The sequence below is a fragment of the Oculina patagonica genome, chromosome 10 (assembly GCF_052425735.1).
Source record: "Oculina patagonica isolate OP01 chromosome 10, crgOcupat, whole genome shotgun sequence".
Lineage (NCBI taxonomy): Eukaryota > Metazoa > Cnidaria > Anthozoa > Scleractinia > Oculinidae > Oculina > Oculina patagonica.
This window is the reverse complement of record NC_135767.1, coordinates 9,796,382-9,815,961: the sequence shown is the minus strand read 5'-3', so window position 1 is coordinate 9,815,961 and position 19,580 is coordinate 9,796,382. Positions and strand designations below refer to the sequence as shown.

General features: G+C 38.3%; 3 protein-coding genes across 4 annotated transcripts in view; 2 read left to right on the top strand and 1 right to left on the bottom strand.

Moving 5' to 3' along the window:
- LOC144628036 (F-actin-capping protein subunit alpha-2-like) overlaps positions 1 to 4,773 on the top strand; it is a 29,360-nt gene extending 24,587 nt beyond the window's left edge. The window contains exons 8-11 of the mRNA XM_078486090.1: positions 1,538 to 1,622; positions 2,271 to 2,342; positions 3,463 to 3,525; positions 3,767 to 4,773. Coding sequence (XP_078342216.1) covers positions 1,538 to 1,622; positions 2,271 to 2,342; positions 3,463 to 3,525; positions 3,767 to 3,907 — 361 coding nt within the window. The 3' untranslated portion in view covers positions 3,908 to 4,773. The remainder of the gene's footprint in view (positions 1 to 1,537; positions 1,623 to 2,270; positions 2,343 to 3,462; positions 3,526 to 3,766) is intronic.
- A 5,233-nt stretch (positions 4,774 to 10,006) lies between these two features.
- LOC144667408 (peroxisome assembly protein 26-like) lies at positions 10,007 to 18,312 on the bottom strand. 2 transcript variants are annotated; one of them, XR_013573312.1, is made up of 8 exons: positions 18,071 to 18,312; positions 16,660 to 16,812; positions 15,821 to 16,031; positions 13,619 to 13,657; positions 12,437 to 12,506; positions 11,590 to 11,748; positions 10,603 to 11,192; positions 10,007 to 10,567 (listed from the first exon to the last, which is right to left on the bottom strand). XR_013573312.1 is itself a non-coding variant. In XM_078528804.1 (7 exons), exons 1-7 carry the CDS (start codon positions 18,229 to 18,231, stop codon positions 11,098 to 11,100), a joined length of 888 nt encoding a protein of 295 aa, XP_078384930.1. In that variant the 5' UTR covers positions 18,232 to 18,312; the 3' UTR covers positions 10,007 to 11,097. The 2 variants fall into 2 exon arrangements, 1 of the variants encoding a protein (XP_078384930.1); XM_078528804.1 differs by having other exon boundaries at positions 10,007 to 11,192.
- Positions 18,313 to 18,387: 75 nt separating this feature from the next.
- Positions 18,388 to 19,580, top strand: part of LOC144667102 (protein polybromo-1-like) — a 68,438-nt gene continuing 67,245 nt past the window's right edge. The window contains 1 exon segment of the mRNA XM_078528480.1: positions 18,388 to 18,671. Coding sequence (XP_078384606.1) covers positions 18,540 to 18,671 — 132 coding nt within the window. The 5' untranslated portion in view covers positions 18,388 to 18,539.

Sequence of the window (19,580 nt, the reverse complement as noted above, 5' to 3'; positions counted from 1 at the left end):
TGCACTGCATTTATATCTAATCTTTGTTTATTTCTGAAGGTGTGAGGTATGTCTGCGAGGCCAGTTGATGAAACTCCTCGTCCTGACGAGTCCCTCAAAATGGCTGCAAACATGAAGATCTTCGAAATTGGGCAAGTTTACACAGCTGTAAATATTTCATTAAGACGATACCAAAAGGTTTTTTTCGATAGGAACATTTTCTATTACATCTACTTTTCGGTTGCGTTGGTTTGATTGAAGTAGACCGCCTCACTTTTTCAAAAATAAAGTTTGAATCTGAGCTGTTTTCAAGTGTTTCATCAAGGTGTGTGATAGGGGTGTCATTAATGTTTTGCTGCTAGCTTGATTCGAGCTCAATGTTTGTGAAAGTTGGTGTGATAAATTAAAAAGACATAATTTAACAGGCTGTAGTGTTTGTTTGGTACAGAAGTTGTTAGTTCTTTTTTAATTAATTTTCAAAGTTGTGGTAAATTTAAGCCTTGACAGTGGTCGTTACGAGTGCTCGTTCGGGTGAACCGAAAATCCTTAAAAACTCGAAAAAAATTAATGATCCGGTCAAGTGAATTGTGTTTTTAGTATAAGTACATGAAAGTCTTGCAACACACTAGAAAAGAGCGAAATCTATTTAACAAGCCAGATTGGGCAGACCACTATTACAGATACAGCCTCTTAATACTCGTTAGGTTATCCCTCTGTAATCCTTTAAATTGTATTCTTAGTCCAGTTGTTTTATAAACACACATCTCAAACATATCAGTGTATTCAACTTGTGTTTAGCAGAAATTGGAACACAAAGGCAAGCAAGCAAACAATACAGTTTATCTACCGCCAAGATATTGTGATTTGTTTATATGACAAAACACATCCTGGTAATCTAACTTAGCTTGCAATCGATCGAACAAACAATGAAAACATAAACACTGTATTTATTTGGCTATGAGCCGAGCGATTTTTTCACCAATTCTTACTGGTCAAAACAAGTCAAACTAAACTAGTCAAAACTCAACGAAATAAGCCGAGCGTTCATCAACAAACAAAAATTAACAAGCGTTTCACTTTGTAATTTATTCTTGGTCATTACCTTTTATTTAAGTGGCGGCTCCTAAAACGGAATTTGGTTAAATTAAGCAAGTGAACGTCATCCCGCATGTCTTAAACAATTTCCTCACAATCTATTCTACAATTTCTTCCTGAAACTTTTCCTGTTCCTTCGCCTTTTGAAGTTTAGTAAGTTGCAGAATCACCGCTAAGTTACGTCACTCTTCAAGAGAAGAAGGAATCGATCTTTGTTTTGCGATGACTTGTTGTGACGACACCAGAAACTGTCCAATCAGAAGGGAGGGTAAAAAATGTGCACTGAAGTGGAACAGATGGAAACGTGCATGTAATTGTCATTTTACAGTTATTTTTTTCTCTGTTTCCTAATGAAGAAAATTATTTAACCTGCCAACTGCCAAATAATTTTTCTCCATTATAACTCCTTTTGCCTTAAAACCTATCACAGGTATCAATGATTTGTCACACATGTATTCTGCAGGAATGGTAGGTGGCGCTCAGAGTGGTCTGTGTCCTTTCAGCCCTCGGGAGGAAGTGTAGAGGTCACTGGAGTCTTAAAAGTACAGGTAAAGGAAACCAGTGTTGAATTTCCACTACCGTAATCTCTGGTAATTTCTCTTTCCTATCGTTGTCCCTTGGTTCCGAGTGCTCTAGTGAAGCGTAGAAAATTCTTCCAAAGTGTTATTTTTGCTTTTCGTGTTATGCGCGGCCCATCAAACCACACACAAAATGGCGTAAGGTCGACAAAATTGACCTCAGTCGTGGAGAGGCATGGCCATATTGTCACTAACTCTAATATACACTGGCATGTGATTTCTTAAACAGCGATCTTTATCGACATCTCCAGGTCTCACAGTGTATTTTGGAGTAAGTAACAATAATTCCCTGCCCCTCCACCGCTAAGGTTAATTTTGTCGACCTGGCGCCTTTTTGTGCATTTCATTCCCATACAAATCCTTATAAATTGAGTCTTGGGTACTTATCGTTAGCTTGGGCCGCCTGTGATGTAACCTTTCAAATATATTTTTTGTCAAAATCGTGTTTTCTTTGACACTAGGGTGTTCCAATTTTGGTAACACCAAAATAAACTTTATTCCTGAGTTGAAATGTCAACTAATCTATTTTTATTCAGTTTGCCACCATCAAATAATGAGATGTTGGTAACAGTTAAATACATCTCTATAACTTTTTTTTTTTTCGGAAACTACTTACAGGTTCACTACTATGAAGATGGAAATGTTCAACTGGTTACATCCAAAGAAGTTAAAGAAAACCTGAAAATTACGGTAGGTATGACATCAAGTTGAGATCTTGGCTCTTAACTATGTAAAAATCTGAAAATAGTGAATCTCCAAGAATAGTGATTATGGTTTTTCGAATATGCCTTTACTTATCAGTCAGGCAGCATAATCCACAGCAAGAATGGATTCAAGGAAGTGAGATCTTTCTAAGCAGAATCTTGTTGTCTGGCATGGAAGAACTTTTTGTCTCTTTCCTGGAGAGTTGGACGTTTTTTTTTTTTTTTGTTATTTGCCATCCTTGTGGAATCCAGCTCAGAACCATCCCCAGGCATATCAAATAAATGAGCAGGGAGCAGGATGGCACAATGTGGCCAATGTGGCCTGGTTGAATTCCCGGACCCGGCATCACATGTTGTTGGTTTTTCGTCCATGCTCCCAACTTTTTCTTTAAGTTCTCTGGTTTTTCTGCCTGAAATCAGTGGGATCAAGGGGAGCTACTATGTGGAAAAGGGCTCAAAATAATTTCCGAACAGTTGCAGGTCATGTTGACTGGACAAACAGATTTTAGATGGGTCATGTGTTGTTTCTGACTGACCGTCAAAATATTGAAAAAAGTAATTTTAAACTGCTGTTTGTTGAATCGTGTTCATTTGTGTGGTAAAAAAAGACCTGTTGTTTGTTCACTGGTTGGCTGGAAATGTCTTGAATAAATTGTTTATGTCCTTGTAAGATGTTATAGCGACAAGTTAATAAACTGAGGCAAAATTTGAACATCTCCTACATTGTTTTCCTTCTCTCGTGCCCTAAAACCCAATGCCTATTTACCAAGCGTTTAATGTTCGTCCGTACATGTTCTTTTCGTTAATGTTAAACTAGCGGAAAAAGATGCATCATGTTTTACTGAATAGGAATGAGATATTTACTATACATGTATGTAATAATGTAAGTTGTTCTAGATATACGGATGTGATGTATTAATAAATGTTTAGGTGAGAGTGAGTTCGTATTGTTACTTTCTATGTAATGTGTCTAAGCGATAGTGTGAAGTATACGAATACAAAAGGATGTACGATGACCAAACAGTTGGCAGCAGTGGAGAGTAACCAATACTTGGTTATTGTTGACTATTATATGAAATAAGACGATTTTTTACTTATGTTTCCAGAGTGAAGCTGGTACAGCCAAACATTTTTTGCAGATCATAGACAATGCAGAAAGCGACTATCAGGTATTTTTATTTTACATGTAAAGCCATTGATGATTTACGTTCGAATTGTAGAACTCTGACAATTTGAGGTATTTAGCGTGGTATGTTCATGAAAGGGATTAAGGAAGGCAGTTTGCAATAATGCAGCCCTAGCAGTTTTTTTTTTATGATACTTGCTACACAAATTGTAAGACAAGTTTACAATAAGTGCAGTGCCATGAGAGGGTCAGTGACACAATACTGTTTCTTTTCTCTTCCACAGAAGGCTCTTTCAGAAAACTATAGCACTATGTCAGACACAACATTCAAGGCTTTACGAAGGCAGTTACCCATTACACGTACTAAAATTGACTGGAACAAGATTCTCAACTACAAGATTGGGCAAGAACTTAAGAGCTCCTAATTTGTAGGGTTATTTAAGTTAAAAAAGCCCATTAGAAGTTTTTATATATACCAAATGCCGTTTAGGGCTTTCTATGACAATGCAGATCCTATGAAGTGATTATCACTGTGGAATCTCAAGTGTAGAATAGCTTAACAGTGCATGTCTGAATTAATGATTGACTTATATTCCAGTTGGTTTGTTTGACTTCATTTTTGTGCGCTTGTAAAACAAATCCTATATTTTCTCTCCGTACACAGGAGTATTAGCTGATTCTTGTAAGATAATTTAAAAAGGAAGAAAATATGAGCTGTAAAATAGGTACAACAGCGAAGGCAGGTAATTAAAGTTGTACAAAAAAAATTCGTTTTTGTTGTTGTTATTATATATGTGAAGTTGTTAGTGGATTAATGAACAGAAGAGTTTCGGCCAGTTCATACTATTTGAAGGTCGAGATCTTCTGAGGAATAACAATGAACAGGCTAGTCAATTTTGAGAGCAATTATTGGTAAATGTTCAACTTGCTGACTTAGCTGGCGTTTTTAGCGTTTATTGTGCCGCTGTCTCAATTTAGCAGAGCCGTGTTCGCATGTGGCATTTTTCCCCAGGAAGGCCTCTTTTACATGGCGAGAAACATGTTACGTTAACGTTTGGGCGCTTTACAACGCTTTTACCGCCAGCTACGCTGAATACAAGTCAACTGAGGCAACTTATGAGTTGTTTATTACGCGTCAAAACCGATGAAGCACCCCGTTGCTTCAGCCACCCTATTATTTTATGGTCTTTTTCACCTGATCTTTTCTAATTTGCTGACTTTTTTTATCATTTCGCTTTTCAATCCTGTAACAGGTTTTGCTTTTAATAAAAAAATTGATTATTGTTCTTAACATTGAGGCGAATATGTAATCGGGCGTCGCAGAAACGCCAGATACCCAGTTTTGGACGTCGTGGTCAATAGTCCCCTATCGGCCGAAAACGACGGGGTTAGCCTGGGCCTGCTGCAAATTCGTTGAGATACTGTTGTGAGGTTCAGCAATATCGACTGAAGTTGTTGATGACACGAAGCGAGACGACGAACTTTCAGAAAGCACAAGCCGCTAGGAACCGTTCAAAACAAAACACAAATTCAATTTTGGAATAAGAATACGTGGAACCCCGGCCCCGCGTTTTCCATTAATCCCTCATACAATATCTCTTACACACGTTAATAAGGACAACGGACACTTTTCTGTGATCCAAGAGAAAATTTCTCATAAATTAATTTTGCTCTAGGGACACTTTTCGATCACTGCTTATCTTTGCACCGTACATGATAAATGCACCCTGCTAGTGGCATAATTACGTAGAAAGTTTGACAACTTTCTTTTTTCGGTGTTTGACCGCTGTGAACACACATTTGACTCATTGAATGAGCACAATCTTTCTTCAGTTTGAACTAAAAACACAAAAGGAATAAGCCATCGTTCTGTTGCTGTAAATTTGTATGTTGAAGGCTACGTTGTAGTATGCATTTATACAATGTGTCCGTGAGGTATACTTTTCCGAGCCCGCATAATAGACACCCCGATAATATGGACACTTTTGCGTGTCCCTTTGGTGTCTGTATTAAGGTGGCTCCGTAGTTATTCCGGGCGTATTCATCAGTGACATACTTTGCGTCATATCTTTTTCGGCTTTAACGCGATGGCTTGGCTTTTCTTGTATCATTTGGCAATAACATGATAAAGTTTGATTGCAATGGAGAAATATATTTCAAATGCTATTGGCGTTTAACTGGACCCATGTTTTTGAACAAAATTGAATCCAAAAAAAAATTTGCCGATAAATTTTTGCTAAATTTCTGGAATAAGCTAATATTGACTTAACACATGAGATAGCCAATTTTCAAGAAAATCGTTGGAGTAGAAATGAACTACTGGGAAATATTAAACTCATCTAAATAAAACTCTTTAAATTTACTGTAATTTTATACAATTGCCGCTTCTTCACGAAATAATCCACAAACCCAATATTTTGCGAAGACCACACGTTCCCCTTGACCTGGTCAAGGGGAACGTGGACTCTGGGAACGAGATTGAGCTAACCGTTAAAAAGTATTCGCAAGTTCTGTAGGTCTCTGTAAACATTATAAAATGATCGAAAATCCTCGCGGACCTCCAAGGTTGCGTTCTGCATTTATTTTCGAAAATTATACCGCAGTTTTCTCTCAAACTCCAATCACGTAAACTTCAGGGTACTACAAAAATTTTTGCATCGACTTTTGCTGCTGTGCCGTGCTGTAATTTGGAGAATTGGCGTTGGGATTGTAAGCTACTCTGCAACTGTTCTCTAATAATTATTGTTTACCAATAATTTTTAACTTCAAATTCTAATTTTAAAATCACATTAAATCTCCAATATTTCTTATTTGTCTAAAGTTTAATAATCCTTTACCCTCGGACGTACAAGCAAACTCATACCCCCACCATCGTACAAAGAGGGGGAATGGAACCCCTCCCCGGAGTTAATTTAGGCATAGCAAAAATTGTTTGCACTGCGAAGAAAGCCCTTAGCTTATTCTACAAGATGACATAATTTTAATTGGCTGTGAAGTCATATGACGTCACGTCACGTCATTAGAGCCGCCATCTTGGATCCGCCATCTTGGATCCGCCATCTTGAATTTCAACATTTTCTAAGAAAGTCACAAAATAACGGAAACTGATGCAAAATCAAGCCAGAATGCTTATGGAATGTAAAAAATAAAAAAATCTTGCCTTTCTGTTTCAAAAAGATGGAACAATAAAGAAAAATGTTAAAAATGACGCTTTTTTGGCAAGACTTGCTTGTATTTGTGACGTTGCCATGGCTACGTTAAATAACATGGACACATGGTTGACATATCAAAATTTCCGCAAAGGATGAATGAACAGCTACTGAAAGTTTCAGCATTGTAGAGTAAAAAAACATTATAATAATTTACCTAATTGTTACTGATTTTTCGCGATTTGTTAAAAAATCGCGAAAGTAAAGACCCGCGAAAATTAATTTAAACGATTTCTATTTTATGTTTTATGTTAATAACGTATTTTTGGCCAAATCGCGTGAATTAAGTCTCGCGAAATATTCCCGTTCCATTTTCGCGAAATTAAGTTCCCGCGAAAATAAGTAACAATCAGTACTTTAAACGTCGACTAATTTCCCCATTTAACAACCGTTTGCAAACACGATATGTATAACATTGTTTGCAGAGGTGCATAAACTATAAAAAAGTTTGCAGAGGAAAATTTTTCATCCCCCCCCCCTCCAAGAAAATAATGGTCCGTTTCTTAGCGCTACTCCGCGATTAAATATGCTAATTGGCGATTAAATTTTAACCTGCGATTAGATTGCGTTGCTCAAAGCCCGATTAGCGCTAACCGACAATTAAACAAAGGGTTAAATTTAATACTGCTCAGGGGGGAGATTAACTCACAAATCGGCCTATTAAACTTGAAACAATATGGCCGGCTTGTTGTTTCAACTCCCTCGTTGCACAGTTAGCACAGTGAGGCCACATCAGGAGCCACATTCATTGTTGAATAGAGAAAAGGACCTCCGGTGACTAGACCTTTGCTTTAGAACGAAACTGTCACGGCTTTCAGTTGGCGTGAATGAGAATACAAAAAGCAAAAGGCACCTGGAGGTCTTCCGTGTGGAAACACGAAAATAAAATAAGCTCAATCCGATGTTATTTGTTATTCTCAACGGCAGGACTGTAGGCAGTGGGTGGGTGTGGTGGGGGGGGGGGGGCACAGGGGAATGAATCCGTCCGCATCCCCCAACTAACTACAAAAGTCTACCTTATCGGTGAATGTAGGAAATGTGGACTTCAACAACCTGACAGCTTAGCTTCTGTCATATTGGAGGATTCCATTTTTTGAAGGGGGAATCGTTGATGGGGGCTCTAGAGCGTATAAAAAACCTGGGTGTCATTTGTTCAATGTCCTGTGTAAAAACACTACTGAACCTCCATAGCAACCTCCATTGCTATGCGATTGTTGTGTCACAGGTAGCCCAAGCTCCTAAAGGAGCCGTCAACATATAGACCACATATGACATTGCGTAATAACGTTATTATAAGGGTTTGTATGGGAATTTACCGATCGTGAAAAATAATTCAAAATAGAGGAAAAATATCCAATAAAATCGACTTACCTATCCTCTTCTATGCATATGTTGTGTTTCTATGCCGTTTGGGGGCGATTTGAAGCCATTTCAGTGGGTTTTAGGTTCGCTGGTTTCCTCTCTATATATAATATAGAGAGGAAACCAGCGAACCTAAAACCCACTGAAATGGCTTCAAATCGCCCCCAAACGGCATAGAAACACAACATATGCATAGAAGAGGATAGGTAAGTCGATTTTATTGGATATTTTTCCTCTATTTTGAATTATTTTTCACGATCGGTAAATTCCTATACAAACCCTTATAATAACGTTATTACGCAATGTCATATGTGGTCTATATGTTGACGGCTCCTTTAGGAGCTTGGGCTACCTGTGGTTGTGTTTATTAAAACGGTAACACAACCTCGTTCCCAGGGCTTTTCCCTTGGTAATTTTACCAAGGGAAAAGCCCTGGGAACGAGGTTGTAAGTAACAATTATTAAAAACAATAACGTGAAGCACTAAACAAATGTCTGAAACCACAGGCAGCCCAGGCTCTCTCGTTAATTATTTGCAACGGTCGTTGTCGGTTCGACTCAAGCGATTGATATGCTTCATAAATTGACGAATTTGAGATCTTTCGTTCCTAAATTACAATAAACTGTAAGCCATATAAATAAAGATCGGCTTACCTATTGTAGGAACGAAAGATCTCAAATTCGTCAATTTATGAAGCATATTTTTTCGAACCGACAACGACCGTTGCAAATAATTAACGAGAGAGCCTGGGTCGCCTGTGCAGAAACCTTGCTGAGTATTTTTGGGGTGTTCCGGGTTTTCTCGGGGGCATTCAGGGTATTTTTAAGTTGTTCCGGGGTGTTCTGGGTTTTTGACACTGTTCCAGGTGTTCCGGTATCCCTGGAATTACTACATGCCCTGTTTAAGCCCGTAAAATGGTAAAAGATTCCTTTAGCTCGTTCATGCTGCGGAGCACGCAATGAATGCAAAAGTTAAAATAAACCAAATCTGGACGGAAGTTATAGGCCGTGGGCATAAAATAAGGGTTTGACAAAAACCCTAATAAACGAATCTTTGTAACACAGAACCGCTTATAAGCAAAAGTCACGTCCAAAGGTAATCTGATAGAGAGCTTGGGCTGCCTGTGTTGTCATCTGTTGATTTAGCCTTGACCTTGTACAAGTTTTAATTGTGATGTTTAGTATATTTACTCTCTACGATAGCCATTTCCGATCGTTATTTATCTTTCTATAGCTTAGCTCCGCTCTAAGCTAAGAATTTCTAGCCCTCCAGAAAACGTATAATTGCAATATGCCCTGTCGTTCATCATGTTGAAAACAGCATCGCAAAAACCCACTGAATCGCTTAAATTGGCGGTTCTGAGCTACATAAACTTTACGTTTATTTTGAACATAAATGTGAATTTTACTCGCTATAGTTCATGCTAATATGAACGTTCGAACGTTTCTCATACATTCCTTTATAATTTTGAACATCAACAGTCGCTCCATTTGTGTACCGGGATAAGCTCCGGCGGTTGAGCCACTAGGAGCCGGCTCGACGCAGACTTTTAATACCTACCTCAATCGTTGCGCCTCCCTGTGCTTCATCGAATGCGCGTTGAAATTAAGATGTCAAAGATGACGGCTAGTTTTGCCGATGTACGGTAACAGGCATTACATCCTGCCAGGAGCCATAATCGATTATGGCTCCTGATCCCGCACAAGAAAATTTGTAGACAACGCGCAAACGGCGATCGAGAGGCACAGGATCCTTCACACTTTAAAAGAAAAACAACATTAATTTAGTAAATAACGTGGACAAGTACGCAATCTCTTCTGAGCTTCTGCAGAAAAGGATCCCACATAAGGTAAATTAAAATAATAAGATGAAATGGGTTGTTGAACCCGAGAGCTGTCTGATGGGCGCACTTGAGCTCTGCTTACATATTGGTTGACAACCTTATCTATAATGTGAACAAGGAAAATGTTTTTATGTAGGATACGAGTGAGGTTCTCAATATCATTATGGAAGCCCAACCAGGAAGTGTTGATTTTGTATAACCTGTCAACCAGCGTTCTTACAAGACCAATTTTGTAACAGAACGTAGTGAAGCTAAAATAGTTCGTAAGGAGTCCTGTGAACGTTTTCTTACGGAAAGCTGAAGTCTGGAGATCAGAGGATCTTAGGAACTAAGACATCTAGGAATGCTTATTTATGATCTACCTTTTTCTCCATGGTGAAACGTATGTTCGGGTGTTGCCGGAGTATTGATGTAGCTGTAAAATGCAGCGTCTTGCTCAGTCTCAAACACACAAAAAGTGTCATCGACATATCGTTGATAGTACAAAATACGTGAATCTTTGTAGTTCTCTAACCATGCATTCATTCCCCCATGAAAAAGTTAGCCAAAACGGGGGCAGGGGGTGAGCCCATAGATACTTCATCTACCTGGTCATAGAAAGATCCTTTACACAAAAAATGCGTTTGCGCTGTGGCAAAACGAAAAAGGGTTCTAAGCTCATCAGTTCTTAACTTAATATCACTTTACCCTCCTTAACGTACTTAACTGCTAGATAAATACATTCATCTAGAAACCAAATGTAGAGCACCTGAGAGTTTTGGATGTGCGGCATATGCCCATGTAGCCAAAGACGTAGCCTTACGAGTTTCTGGTAATAGGCCTGCACACTTTGATATTAACAATTAACGATTGTGCAACTTCATGAGACTTGGCTTTTTCTCTTTTCCTCTGTTACATTAGTATGTAAAATACAAATAAATTTCTGAGAAATCTCTTTTTACAAGAAACAATTCCCATTTTCCAGCTGAAGCTGTGTGTTCATATGCAATTACCGACACCGAATATGCAACTGCCATTACTTTCTTTTCACTGCAAGATATGACCTGGTACCAACTTGTGACTTCTTATCTCACTCGGCACAACATCACACTGGTAATGAGGACTGGGTACAAATCCTGTTTCTCCCAAGCTCCGTTACAGGCTGACGAGTTTGATTATTTCTCCTGCACTCTACACTGTCAATTCTATGGTAATTGCTTACTTAGTCTTGGATCAGGTGATATGGACTTAATAATGCCCTCCAAGCATTTAACATAGCTTGCCAGAGTATGAATATTCCTGAATTTTTGTTCACACCTGTTTAAAAGTATTTAAAAGTATTAAAATCAGAATTTTACCAGAAAAAACATAAAGCAATAGACATCAATATTTTGGACCTCTTCATGCCTTAATCTATTGTTAACTGAGGGTATATTATAAAAAAATAATGAATGTATGAGACCTTACTATACCTGATTGACTGATGGAATCTATTCAAAGTCACTTTAAAGCTGGCAAGGGAGTGAACTATGGCTAGATCTTTTGGATTCAGAGGTACTAAAACATAGTCACAATTTCATGTTGCTATAGTGTGTGTCCGAATAACAACAAGATCTTAAAGTAAATTAATGTTTATTAATGAAGTGTCGATGGCCAGTTATAGGTTTCTTTTGTACAGGCTCGACATTCAGAACAATGCAACAAACATAGTTACCTTTATAGCCACTAGCTGTTAGTAAGGAGTAAATGAAAAAGAATAGAATGACTATTCTGATCAAAGTCTTTGTTTTCTGATGGCACGTGACAGTGATGCATAGGCTATGAAGCTTTTGTAAGACTGCTGTCACTCGCATAACAACTCCATGGACAGTACCTGTAAAGTGATCAAAAGATATGTTTAGTCCCTTGGCGCTGGGTGGGGAATAGGGCGGGAAAACAAAAGATATACCACAGTAAATTCGTATTCAACCAATGAACAAGAACAATAAACAAATTTCAACATAGTAAATGAGGGTTTCAAGAAAACACACGTTCAATGCAATACAGTTGATCCATTATTAAGTGGCCACCCTTGGGGAAATGGTTAGTACCTGCTTACTATAAAGGGTTCAGGCCACTTAATAGGGGTTTGTCAGAAAATCAAAATTAAAAAGGTCTAATCTCTCAGGAATTGCAGAAGTTCACTTTGACAGTAGTTTCAAATGGTCATGCCTGTGGATTGTGATTAGTAGATTTATTAGTTGGGTTTTGAACTTCATACCGGTAGGTTCCGTTATTAAAAAAATGCAGTTTATACTTACATTGAACTGGAAATTTAAAATTTGGGTTCAAACAAACAAAATGCTAATATCTAAATATTATATTATGCACCAAAAATGTTCCATTAGATTAAATTGTTACTTAAGACAGAAAATATGAGTAATTTTTGAGTAATAAATGACTATTTTCTGCAAGTCCCCTGCTCCATATGCATTTTCTAGTGTAATAAGGGTTAAACCACTGTTTAATTCTTCAATAATCCCACAGATCTCCTTCATTAATATTACTGAAACTGTAGTTACCATGTCTAAGTCTGCTAGAAATTTGTACTTCATTTGAGGTATTCGCAACTGAGCTAGTACAGCTTTCCATCTAAAACATAATATAAACAAAAAAAATAATAAGTGGCATTAGATATGCAAAGTGATGTAGATTTTTTGAAAAATAATGTTATTCTTCATACTTCAAGCCATGTTACAGTGCATCAAAAACAGGGTCCTATAGCAATAGGGAGGGCGGCGGATTGGAGGTCCCAGAGTCGCTTGTTGTTGCTGTTCTATTGGCCATTCTAGGCCTTTTTGTCACTTGTCAGAATTTGGCAAGAAAGGTTATTGTTTTTCGCAATTTCATTTTATGTGCTGTCACTACTTTTTGGGCCATGTGGCTTATCGGAATTTACACATGCTGGCAGGGCCTCAATATGGCTCGATACTAGACCAATATCCTATGGGACCTGATGGAAGTTACAAGGGATAGCTGATAAATATAAAATAGAAATTTAACTTATACAAGTCTAGCTACAATGTGTACAGCTGTTCAATTCAGACAACTTTTTTATGGAAAGAAGAAAAGGTATGGCTGAAATAGTGCAGCTATTGTTTGTCATATTTTCAGCTTAAAATATGCTGGAAGAAAAAAATACAGATCTAGAGCTGAAATCTTTGGCAAGCCATACCCATGATAGCTCCAATAACAGTATACAGCAGCCTCTACAGGGATTTGTATACTGTATTCAGAACAAAGCTTTTTCCATGATGTTAACCATGTCTTTTCCAAATATCCCCCCCCCCCCCCCCCCCCCCCCCCCCCCCCCCCAAAACCCCCCCCCCCCCCCCCCCCCCCCCCCCCCCCATTTTTTTTTTTTTTTTTTAAATTTAATATATATATTATATTTTTTTACCTCTCCCTCCCCCTCCCCATTTTTTTTTTTTTTTTCTCATATATACCCCCCCCCAAACCCTTTGGCTTATATTAGCCCACTCAAAACCCCTTGCGAAGTTGTATAAGCCCAGGGCTTATAACCGGAATTTTACAGTAATTATTGCCCAACCTACTACCATTTCTTGTGAATTCTGAACCATGATGCCATCCTGTTCAGAAATGTTCCTGACGTTGGCATAATTTTTAGACTTTCTGTGGCCATCTCTTGCCCAGAATAATTCAGAGGTGTTTATGAATGAATACTCTAATCTGGGAACACATACCTTTTCTTTTCTCAAAGGCCTTGAAAAATTGAGCAATACCTGAAATAATAAACAAATAACAGTTTTTGATGAGAATTATTTAATTTTCAGGTTACCTCCCCACAAGAAACAGGGGTGCTTCCCATGGCCACGAAAACTAGAATTTTCGGTTGAAATACAAACGGTTAATTAGGTAATTTTCCACTAAATATGCTGGTTGGAACTACTGGACAACCTCCAAAGGCTGTCCTGGGATTCTGCTTGGAATGAACCGACTGGAATTTTCTATATACCATTTGCATGGTTCCCAAGTTCCAGTCTCCTATCAACAGAAAACAATAATATCAAGAAACCAAATTATAAATGGAAAGCGCCATCTCTGATCTCTTGGTTAGTTATGTTTGTTTCAGAAAAACCCTTACTATTATTTGTTCTATGGTCATCCCAACCGGTTCCTTTCAACAAATGGTAAGAACCCCAGATGGCAGGTTTCATGCCATATAGAAGTATTGTAATTACTAGCATGCCATTCTTTGTTACAATTCTCCCCCACACACCCTTGTTCTGCTAAACAGAGCAAGGGTTCTATTTACATGTAAAATTCTCAAGCTCCTGAAGGAAATGATCTCTCCAATGATACCCAAAGCAGCTGAGCAATGGGATGACTTGAGCTAATTTTATGTGCAGAAACTCTGGGAAATTTGAGTGTCTGCTTTACTCCTTGTGTGAAGAAATACTTATTCAGATGATTCCATTGTCGAGTTGCAGTTTAAAAGTAATTAATGTTTAGTCAGAGACTACATGTATGAGTAGATGAGCACAAGGTTTCTACAGTATTCACTTGTTACAGTTACAGTACAATTAAACAATGTTTTATTGCCATAGAAGTGTCTGTCTTCATTTGTGTCAATAAACATGTGTTCATTACTCTTTGTCTATGAGCCCCTTTAATAGGGACACCCTGATAATATGGACACTTTGGCATGTCTCCATGCAATTGGTTTCCATGTTAATAAGGGTTCCACTGAACGCTTTAATTATATATTTTTGATTTATAAATTATGTGCTGATGAAAGCATCTTAAGCTAATTATTATTACTATCATTTTCATCATCATCATTTAGCTCATATCTGACCAAAAACCTCCAGGAAGCAATGGGTTAATAAAGAAGCTTGTGGCCCATAAGACTTGACAGGCCCGTAGGGAGGGGGTGTGATGGGTGCGTCTGCACCCCCCACCCCACGAGCCTTGGAAGTTCACCCATTGTGAATAAAGTATAAAAATAATTAAATAAAGGGAAATGGTATTTCTGTACTTCGACAATTTACATTCAATATGGCCCTTTGTAGTCGAACCGTTTAAAGTGGCACTTATATTCACTGGTGCTACCAAAAAGAGAGGAGACTACTGGGTACTTATTGGGCTCGGAACACGAGTATTGAAATGTAGTTTCTTGACGAATCCGTAATAGAATGGGCCAAAGAGAAGAAAATGAGAAAAAAGAGAAAGGCAGTAGCCAGGTCATGTAAACCCATGGACAATTTCGTCCATAAAATGCCACGCACGGAAGAAAGTGATTTTTCTGTGGGCGAAGAACTTCTGTCGGCTGAAGGTCCTGTTTCTAGAAATACAACTGAATTTAAAAATGTACTGCCAGATATTGTTGTTGCTTCCTTCACTTTTCGCTGCCTCGTTTCCTAACAAACTGTCTTCAAAACACAGGAAATGCTGTCTCAGATCCTGGCTACGGGCCTGACTTGACAAGACTACCGCCTCCCATAACTTCTCTTGTTCAGCCGGTTAAGTTACAGCACTATTTACCAAATGCACCCTAACGTTCAAAACAACAATTTCATAAAATAGTCATGCAAATTACTCTTAGGGGGGTACTTGCAGTATACATGACGGGGGGGGGGGGGGGGCTTCATATTGCAAACCCAAAAAAAATACATGAGCCTGAAATTTTACTCCCAAAAAAATACCTGGCATCAAAATTTTCTATGCCAAAAAGTACAAGACCTAGCACCTTGATACTGATTTATTCAATCAAAAAGACTTTAAGACCTAAAAAAATACATGATGACAGATCTCTTGACCCAAAAAAATACTTCAAGGGTGTAAATTTTCAACCCAAACAAATACGTCAGACCTCCCCGTCATGTATACTGCAACCTGGGAAATAAATTACTTTTATAATTTACAACAATGAACAATAATCTTACCTGTCTTTGCTCAGGAGTTATGACTTGATTTGTCTCCAGAAATTGTTGGATTTTTTCAAACAACCCTTGAGGAAACAAAACATGCTTGACATAACATTGTGCTATTTCCAAATATTTGAGTTCCAAGGAAAAGTTCTTCTCATAGTTCAGCCATTTCTCTGCAAGGTCACTAGCCTCGTCAAACATGGATTCTTTCAGTAGAAGGCAAATGCTGTCATAGGATTGAAAGTGGCTTAATTTTTTACAATACACTGCTAGTTTTAACAAAACAATAATTTATGCAAGGTGTATATGTTCAATACAGTTCAAAATTAACTTTACTGTCATATTTCTTATACCTACTAGGTTTTATTTTTTTTCAAACTAGGGTAGAAAATTGCAGGAAAATTAATTTTATGGATTGAAAAATGCTGCTGCAGTACATAAAGTAAGGTTTGAGTAAGGCTTGATAGATTAATTTTTGCAGCTTAGTGTGTGGTTCTAATGAACTGTCTCCTCATTGCTTCAAGGCACTTATTGCTGAGGAGATTTTCTTAGGAAATTATATTATTGATATGCTTGGACCAGGAAAGAGTTTCAGTAATTGTAAGTCCATGAGACTCTACATCTTTTAGACTGGCATATACAGTAAGAACCTTATTGAATGCTTGTCTTATATGCAAAAAATATTTAAAGGAATTTGGGAGAAATTAAATTGGAATGATTTTTTTTGTGATGATTTGATTGTAAGATTGATTGCGAATGAGTGATACGATTGACAATTTGAAGGGTGCAAAAGGGACATTACCACAATGTAAAGATCTCCTGAATATCACACTAAAACAACAATTCAAACTTACCATAGTTCCAGCACTTCTGCTGGAAACTTTTCAATATCTTTAAATACTTGATTAGCAAATTTAACAGCTTTCAGACACTGATTTCTTTCTGCATAAGCCTGGATCCCAATAACTGCAAAACTGCAGGCTGACCGTGTCCATTCATCTGATGTTCTATGATGAAAATTACATGCAGGTCACCTAGTTATATAGATACGCTAGTTCACTGAAGCAGGCAAATTTACAGATCAAGGACTGGTATTCTGCGCATGCTCACAAATCGGAAAAAATGTCACATTTCGGTAATAGCGTACATGAAGTTTTTTACTCCGCCATTATGGGGCGTTTCGTTCAAGTATTCCCGATGAGCTGAAACGTTGGTTTGAAATAGAATGTTTGAAATCTTCTACTCATTATTATGTTCTGCAAGGATATCTGGCATTAATACTGATAAAGAAAATTAGGTGTTTGTCATGGAATATTCTTAGTTTTGCTAGTAAGCTATTATCTTTTATGTGAGACTCATACAAACATTGCAGCCGAGATCCCAGGGGGTACTTGAAGTATACAGGTGCTGGGGGGGGGGGAGGTCCGATGGAGCTTCATATTGCAGACCCCAAAAAATACACAAGCCTGAAATTTTAGACCCAAAAAAATACCTGGCATCAAAATTTCCAACCCAAAACAATACTGATTATTCAAGTAAGCATAACTTTCTATAATGCATGATTTTGCATGACATGAAAGATATTGATGGACATCATTGAATTGAGTCATAGAGAAAACAGGAGAAGTAAACGAGATTACAAAAAATGTACATTGTATTGTCTTCTTCATATTAACAGCTTTTCCAGAACACATGTCGCTGAAAAAAAGTTTGAATGAATATTTTTCTGATCCACTGATCACAATGAAAACCTGAAATGAAAAGTTCGCTTGGGGATAAGACCCAAAAAAATATACATATTTTCTTAAGACCTACAAAATTATGTGACAGATCTCTTGACCCAAAAAAATACCGAGCGTGTAAATTTTCGACCTAAAAAATACGTCGGCCCCCCCCCTTCCCCCGTCATGTATACTTCGAGAACCTCCCCTGGGGCCGAGATAGTGCAGTACAGACTGGACTACATCTGACATACACCTGATATTTGCCCTCTTCCATTGTCTCTAACCTGGAATTTTGGAGAGCTTTTGTACCTCCACCCCGAGGAATGTGCCCATTTTATTTAAAAAGCTGGGCCGGGGTTACAAAGGGGGGGGGGATGGTGTTGAGTTTGGGGGGGGAGTAGGCGCTGCTGGATGGATTTGACTGTTGCATGAGTGCAGAGTTACTTTAACGTAAACGAAGCTTTCACACAAACAATCCACCATCCCTGTCACAATTGTGTTTTTGTAAATGTTGTATGATATGTATATTTAAACATTTTACCTGCATAAAGGTAAATTTATGTCGCCGCTGTCTTCCAAATGCAGTTCAAGGGCTTCACGACAGACTTGGATTGCGTCCCCAAAACGACGGAGAACCAAAAGAGATTTCGCTCTGTAAAGTAGTTGAGAAACACTGTAAATAGCTCTCTGCGGAACACTCATCGAAAGCCGACACTGACCTGAAAGCTATTTGCAATAAAAAATAAAGACAAAATAAAGAAGGCAAGACACTGTAGTGTGCACACAACCTTACGAGTTACACCATGTACTGACTGAGATGGTTACAAATCCGCTGTCATTTTGCGGGCTCATTTCATTATTGTAAAAAGCACACAACCGCACAACAGCAAAGGAAGAAAAAAGAGAGAAAAGTCGACTTTTTCACCATTTTCACTATAAGCGTCTGCTTATAATACAGGCATCAAAAGTCAGATAAAGAAGCAAAGCGCACAGTACAAAGCTTGTGGAAAATGGCCAAGCGTAAACGCGTTGGTGGCCGTGCTTCCAGCTCTGGCGCGAAAACTCAAGATAACTCGGCTGAAGGAACGGAAGGACGTGAAAACAAGCGGAGAAAGCGATCTACTTCACCAAATACTGACCCAGTGAGTAGCAATAATGCACCTAACGAGCCGTAGGGAATATCATACGTACAAGCTAGCTTACTTCTGTTTTTGGGTTATAAAAACTTTAAGGCTTATGTACACAGTTTATGTATACATGTAGGTCAATTCCTTTGGGTTTCGTTGTTTGATATCTAAGGAACATTTTCTCCATTTTAAAAGCTTAAGTTTAGAATTATTGTATGACAAAAACTGGCACAAATTCTTGTCAACTAAACGTTACTTTTAAGTGCAAGGTAAGCACACATTGTAAATCACTGACTGACATTTGGTTGTCGAATCTCCTCGTTTGTGAACGTCGCGCTCCTAATTTAAACTAACAATAAACTTAAATTGTATGTAAGCTCGCATAAACAGACACATAAACAGACACATAAACATTCTTACAGATTTAATTTATGAAATTAGGTTAAAAGTGGCAATAATAAAAACAGCTGATCCATGTGGACCTTGTAATAGTGTCGATCTAACAAGCGCTCCCATTGGTTAAGAATGAGTACAAAACATGGATCTAAAAACAAAGTGTATTGTAAGTGCCAAAAAGTTCATTATAAACCAAACGTTTCGGGCTTGGCCCTTCATCAGTGGTGAATTGGTCGTAAATAAAACGACCGTTAAAAATACGCCACGAGAGTATGTATTTAAAGTCATGTCCCTAGCACGCGCGCGCGCGAGAACCTCAATAGAAACGGAAATCTAAGTTGAGGCCGCGCGGATGGCAGGTGCCCAGTTGGAAAATTAAGCGCATCTCCTGCCGCTTTCTTTGCTTGTTACCGCCACAGAGCTTGACGCCGCGGACCTGTGCGTCCGCTGAGCTGTGTCCGTTTGAGCTGAAATGCTCTGCGACGGGGAGGCCAGGCGCACTCTTGGTAATGCTTCTTAGATGTTCCC